The following is a 6967-nucleotide window of genomic DNA, read 5'->3' on the forward strand; positions in this document are numbered from 1 at the left end:
TTTCTCCAGTTATTTTTATTTTTTTTCCTAAGCACTCAAGTATTTTCTTATCGTGTAAATAGCTCCCAAAATTCTATTCATTTAATTCTTATTCATTAAGCAAGATATTGAACTAAAAGAGACGTGGTTCACCATCTTTTGACTATTTTAAAACATTTTTGATTTTGTTACAGCTTTTTAAACGTTCAGAAATATATATCATAATACAGAATCCAAAATTCAATCAATTAACTGATAACTTCATCGAAAGTACAGTTATTTAAGGTATTAATGAATTTCGTCTATAACAATGTTCATTATAGAAAGTTCTCATTAATCTCTTTCTCTTAAGTGTAGATTGTTGCTTTATTGCTTGTTGCTGTCAGAGTTCTTTGTCTGTTTTATTTGTAATTTGCAAACTTCACAAACCTCAGCAGAAACAAAATAATATCCAAATCCATCGAGGCAGCAGTTTATGTTGGCTATGCAGGTTGACACCTGAAGGAATGAATTTATGTGCTGCTGACTAATTGTTGGTAACCATTGAAGAAAGTATCCAATGTGTACAGGCAAAAAGCAAACGGCAAAGATGATACCACTTGCAGCAATAATTCTTATGGTTTTCACTGTGATGAACTCTCCTGAATTTGTCATGTTACTTTGCCTAAGTGTTTGGATAATTTGAACTGAGCAAAAGGTCACAGTAATCAGTGGGATGATGAATCCTATTAGGCACAGGGGAACAATGACATAAATATTATTGTCAAACAATACGTGTTTGAAGCAAACTATTTTATCTTCGATTAGCTGGTTCTGATATTTAAGGTAGATGGGGATACTCCACAAACATATGATCATCCAGACTGCAGCACAGATGGCTGCTGCTTTCTTTGGAGATCTCAATGTCTTTGCCCTAAAAGGATGTTTTATTGCAATGTATCGATCAACATTTATGCAAGTGATGATAAATATGCTGACATACATATTCACAAAGTACAGGGATTCAACAAATATGCATAGAGGTATGCTGTTCCTGGTCCACTCCTCAAAGCTCCATATTTTGAAAGGCAAGGAAGAAAGGAGCACAATATCAGACACAGCCAAGTTTATCACATAAATAGTGGTTTCTGTCCATTTCCTTAATTTCCAGCAGAATGCCCACAAGGCCAGTGCATTGACTGTTAATCCAATGATGAAAGTAGGAATGTAGACCACAATCTGAAAGAGCCGAATGCTTGCATCAACCTCAGTGGTATTGTTCATCTTTTCATTCTGTTCTGCTGTAAAAGAACAAAAATAGATAATTAGTGGAACCAAATCTACAGAAAGGAACACTGACCTGATGCAAACATCTTTCTGGTAACTCCTTATAGGAGAAAGTTAACAAATTCATATTTTAACTTTGAGTTAGTTAGTGTGGTGACAGCTTGTTTTTTTCTGCTCACCATCAACATCAGAAGCACAATCTAAAGATCCATAACTTAGGTACCAAATCCACTGCTTTTTCTTCTCCCTTCAGATTGTACATTTGGAACACTCTCCTTGACTCTTACTATTGCCCATTTCCATTTCCAGTCACCTTGCCCTCATCTTTTGTTTCTCACTGAAAGCTTAATTTCACTTTTTTCTGCATCTTCCCTTTCCCAATTTCCCTCTTACATCTTCTACTCCAACTTTTGAGCTAAAGGAGATACATCTGCTGATGTCCTTGCTACTTGATCTCCTATGCTTAAAACTCTATATCTTTCATCTCACTGAATTTATCCTCTGTCTCTGTCACTCTACGAACCATAATGATTTCTTAGATTATTTCAACTTTTTTCAAGGAAAATCAAATCAACTCTAGCTTTCCCTCTCCTAAACCTACTTGGCAACTTCAGCATTCACCATCAGCAATGCCTCTACCACTTCTTCTACTGATCAGTTCAGCATTAACGCAGAGCCATTTGCTATTTGCTAAGCAACTCATCTGTCACAGTACCCATATCAGTAATTGTCCCGGTAATTCAGTTAATGTAGATATTTTTCTCAACTCCAATTCTTACTTTTACATTGTATCTGTCTCCTCACCATTGTGCATTTCTGACCAATGTCTCATATATGTTGCTAAATGCCCTGCAACAGATTGCATTCAGCCCAATTGCCTTTTTCTATTTCCAACTGCTGCTTTCACTTTTTTGAACTTTTTTATCTTAGTGAGGTATTCTGAAATGTTGCATACCTCATTCTTTCCCCTTCCATTGGCTTTGGTGGTACTTTGGCTCTCCTTAAAAGCTCCTAGATACAGTGTAGCCTCATTGCAACCAAAGAGCTTTGCAAGTTTTGTTTCCTAATTGTCCAAAAGTTGATTTGCCACTCCAAGTCCAAATTGCTGCCTGTCCCTTTAAAACAGTATAGATTTCAGACACAGCCAAGCAACTGAGAATGGACAGTTTAGCATGTGGCCTGTGAGCAGCATTGAGGGAGGAAATCACTGTGAAGGCCATTTTGACATGCAATCTCAGGTGCTATATCTCTGGTCTTGCCCAACCCATGACTGGAAATGAGTGTCAAACTCAAATGTGGGAGAGACCATGTACCATTGGTCTTTGCCCCTTTCTCCTCTCTGTAACGTCCTGGAAATAGATGCACACTGTGTATTACATGGAGGAAAATTGACCTCTCAGTTTCTTCTTATATCCTGCAAGTCTAAAACAACGATCACTTCTCATCTATAATAACACGCCTTTTGGTTTTCTTCATCTATTGGAATTTTTGGTCTCACTATCTCTTTTGACCGTATAAAGAACTATTTTATCTTCTCTATTACTAAAATTACCTTTGAGAAGTTTGTTTTCCTCTTTCATGCCAAACACTCCTTCTCACTGCAACTGCTCTTTTTATAGAAGCCAAAATGCGTCCAAGGCTTGAATAGTGCTCACATGGAGAGAGGCTCTTTTAGCAATTCTGTTGTACTCCTGGGCAGAATAAATGAAAAGGTGTGTCATTTGATAAGTGATCCCCCTCTCACTTCTAGCCTTCAACTCTCCATCATAACTTGTTTTGCCTCTGTAATTTATTAACATTACTGTGATCAGTCCTCCTTTGAGCTTTCCTCTGGTGTCTCTTCTATATTCCAAATATGCCTTTCTACATGCTTTTCCTCATACCAAACCTTGTATGAAGTCAGAACTCATTGCACAGTTTGGGCCCTTAAAAACTGTGGAATTACACACCTCCCTCATTCTCTCCTTCCTCCTACAATCTTTAGGCTTTATGATTTCCTTTGTCTTCATGATTTCCCTTGTCTCCTTTTCTACCTTTATTAACTTTGATGTCCTGTACTACAGGCCTTTGTCCTTCACCTTGGTTTATTCACAAAAACAACCATATATTGCCATATAGTCCTGGGTGGTCTTGTTTAGTGAAAACCAACTTTTTTGCAGATCAATCAAGGCTCACTCATTTTGGACTAAAAAATTTAATATAAACATCCCCTTTAATATAAACACACCCTTTAACACACCCTTTAATATAAACATAGTTCCATATGTTTATATGGGTTTTCAATCTATCTCACTCTTTTTGATCAAAGATCTCACTTAACATTTTTCTGCTTTTGTGTTCATCCTAACCTATTGTAAATGGTGCTGAAGACCAGACCTATTTCCAGACCCAAGTTTACTGCTTGTTATAGCTTTCCATGAGTGTCTAACAAGAGGATTGCACACCTAATCCCATAGGTCCCTGTTTTGACCTAGGAGAATAACGGGCAGTATAGCTGCTGCTCTAGGCCAGCTTGATATAAGTTTATCCTGTTCCTTTCTGGGAATATCTCAGGATCTTGCAAGAAGCTGTATGTTGTCTAACTGCTGCCCACAACTTAAAAATGCAACAAATAGAGGAGAGCAGGAAAAATTCCTAGGCCTCAATTTAAAAATAAGAAATACTGGTGCATCACCATGGCTACCTGGAATTGAAAGTGAGATAGATAATATTAGAACAGTGAACTGTGGCCACCTGACTGCTGCATTAAAGTAATCTCAACAACAGGCTGTTCTGCTGTGAAGCAGCAGGAAGCCTGGATGGGTTTACTTAAAAACGCACTGTGGCAGGAAGCTCACACTCTTCTGGTTTAGGTGTTGTGTGAGCAAGACTTGAGTGGAATTAGCAGTCACAGGGGGATCAGAATACACAGCCAGAAGCAGCCTACCAGATACGAGTGAAACATGGACAGACCTTGACCATACCAAGGAAAACCCCCCAGTCATGGCAGAGTACAAGGAATACACATGTAGGTCCATTCTCGGCTCAAAAGCTTATTATTGCTCCATTTCTAATCAGTTTGCATTGATTGAAAGCAGGCCGTAGGGCAAAGCATGATATTTAAAAGCAAAGCTCTGTCTGCATCAGTTTTGAATGCTTTTGTCCTTGTCCATGTGTAGTTGTCTGACAACGTACCATTTATATCCTGCCTTGCCTTTATCTGTAGTAGTGGCTGACTTCCTGACCTGGACCTCTATTCACAGTCTGTCGAGCTGTGTAATGTTGGGGGTGATTTTAACTCTTGGCGACAACGTAAATCAGCCGTTATCGCATCAGCCGCCCATTCTACATCCCATTTTCCTTTCCATTGAATTATCGATCGATATTGCTCCTTTCACACAATTGCCAAAACTTAAAATTACCCCCGTTGACTGGTTGAAGGCAAGTTGTTCCCTTTCCTTTTCCTACTCTCCAGCAAAAGAAGGCAAGAGAATGTTATTAGAAGACAATGTTTTTGCAGCTTTTATACAAGTTAAAGGGGCCTATGAAAATAACATTATTTAATGGGGCCATTGGTTATACTACAGCCAATTTTAACTCAGCCCACCTGCAGGAAATGGGTCGGTATCGAAGTTAAAATAGCTGTGGTAAACTTACTGTTCTGTTCCTGTACTGCCGCCATATTTACTGGGGCCTTCCTCTGGGCGGCCCAGGCGCTCACCTAAATCAGGCGGGAGCCTCATTTGGAGCAGGAGTGCTCCTCTGGGCCTCCAAAGCAATAATGTGGGCTGCTGTGGCCCCAGGCTCCACCCCCTCCACAATTGGTTCACCCCACCCCGTTCCCCAGACCTACCATTCTGTAAGCCATGTCAGCCTCCGGACCGCCCAATATTGGCCTGGCCCAGAGTGGGCAAGTTGCAGTGGGGCACCTGTTTGGAGAGTGCAGCTTGCCGACAGCCTGATAATGAGGACCCGGCCCTCAAAACGGACAGGGCCTCCTTCCAGCAGGATCGGGCGACTGAACACCCCAGAGTTAAAATCTACTCTACAGTTTTTTAGTCCCTTCCTGTTGAGATGTGTTTAGCCTCCTTTTGGCAAATCCCATGTTGCAACATTCAAGAGACTGGTCGTAAGAAAGACATCAGTTGAGATTGTGGCCTTCAACAAAAGGTTAGTGAATTAAACAGTTGGCTGGGATTAGAAATGTTATGTTGTTTTGTTGCATGTGTGGAAGGGTAACCAGAGTGGGTGTGTCACTACTATAAATTGTCCGTATTTTACTGCTACTTCCAAGTCCATCTATAATCAGCTTCACTTGTAGTTTATACAGCCCAGGGAATTACTGGCATCAAATTACTGGAGAAATAAGGTGTCAACCTTGGCTCAGTGGTGGCACTCTCATCTCTGAGTCAGAAGGTTGTGGGCTTAAGTCCCAGAGACTTGAGCACATGATATTAGGCTGGCACTTCTGTGCAGTACTGAGGGAGTGCTGTAATGTTTGAGGTGCCGTCTTTCAGATGAAACATTAAACTGAAGCCCTCTCTGCCTTCTCAGGTGGATTTAAAAGATCCCCTGGCACTATTCAAGGAAGAGCAATAGAGTTCACCCTGTGTCCTGGCCAATATTTATCTCTCAACCAATATCACTAAAACTAGATTACCTGATCATTATCTCATTGCTGTTTGTGGGACCTTGCTGAGCAAATTGGCTGCCGCGTTACCTAAATCACAACAGTCACTACACTTCATTAGTAGTTCACTTAAAAAGTACTTCCTTGGTTGTAAAACGCTTTGGGACGTCCTGAGGTCAGGAAAAGTTCTATATTAATGTGAGTTCTTTCTTTTCTTTTTCTGTCTTACGCTACCTTTATATTAATAGTCTCCTGTACTCGTCTTGTGTAGTCACTGTATTGGTGGAAGTTCTGTAAACATTTCAGACTGGTTTTCCTGTGAAGAACATTCCAACTAAACATGTGAAAAGAACATAAGAAATAGGAGCAGGAGTAGGCCAATCGGCCCCTCGAGCCTGCTCCACCATTCAGTAAGATCATGGCTGATCTGATGCTAACCTCAAATCTAAATTCATGTCCAATTTCCTGCCCGCTCCCCGTAACCCCTAATTCCCTTTACTTCTAGGAAACTGTCTATTTCTGTTTTAAATTTATTTAATGATGTAGCTTCCACAGCTTCCTGGGGCAGCAAATTCCACAGACCTACTACCCTCTGAGTGAAGAAGTTTCTCCTCATCTCAGTTTTGAAAGAGCAGCCCCTTATTCTAAGATTATGCCCCCTAGTTCTAGTTTCACCCATCCTTGGGAACATCCTTACCGCATCCACTCGATCAAGCCCCTTCACAATCTTATATGTTTCAATAAGATCGCCTCTCATTCTTCTGAACTCCAATGAGTAGAGTCCCAATCTACTCAACCTCTCCTCATATGTCCACCCCCTCATCCCTGGGATTAACCGAGTGAACCTTCTTTGTACTGCCTCGAGAGCAAGTATGTCTTTTCTTAAGTATGGAGACCAAAACGACAAAAGGAGAAAGAAGTTAACGTTTAAGAAATTACTTACCAGTCAAGTAAAACAAGTCACTTCTGGATGAAGTTGATTCTTAAATTGAAAGCCGACTTTCATTTGTGTTGGTGTAAGACTGCTGAGCTCGTTTCCTGTGTTTTTGATAATGACTGTGCAGTAAAGTGAACAGGTGATAACATCTTTATGATGAGTTGTAATTACACTAC

General features: G+C 40.3%; 1 protein-coding gene across 1 annotated transcript; it reads right to left on the reverse strand.

The window, feature by feature from the left end:
• Window positions 1-324: 324 nt before the first annotated feature.
• LOC137331098 (G-protein coupled receptor 35-like) lies at window positions 325-1253 on the reverse strand. Its single transcript, XM_067994700.1, has one exon. It carries the CDS (start codon window positions 1240-1242, stop codon window positions 346-348), a length of 897 nt encoding a protein of 298 aa, XP_067850801.1. The 5' UTR covers window positions 1243-1253; the 3' UTR covers window positions 325-345.
• Window positions 1254-6967: the final 5714 nt, after the last annotated feature.

The sequence above is a fragment of the Heptranchias perlo genome, chromosome 13 (genome assembly GCF_035084215.1).
Source record: "Heptranchias perlo isolate sHepPer1 chromosome 13, sHepPer1.hap1, whole genome shotgun sequence".
Classification (NCBI taxonomy): Eukaryota; Metazoa; Chordata; class Chondrichthyes; order Hexanchiformes; family Hexanchidae; genus Heptranchias; species Heptranchias perlo.

Bases quoted from the DNA above. Each gene is read 5' to 3' on its own strand.
- LOC137331098 (XM_067994700.1), bottom strand. From the start codon at position 1,242: ATGAACAATACCACTGAGGTTGATGCAAGCATTCGGCTCTTTCAGATT.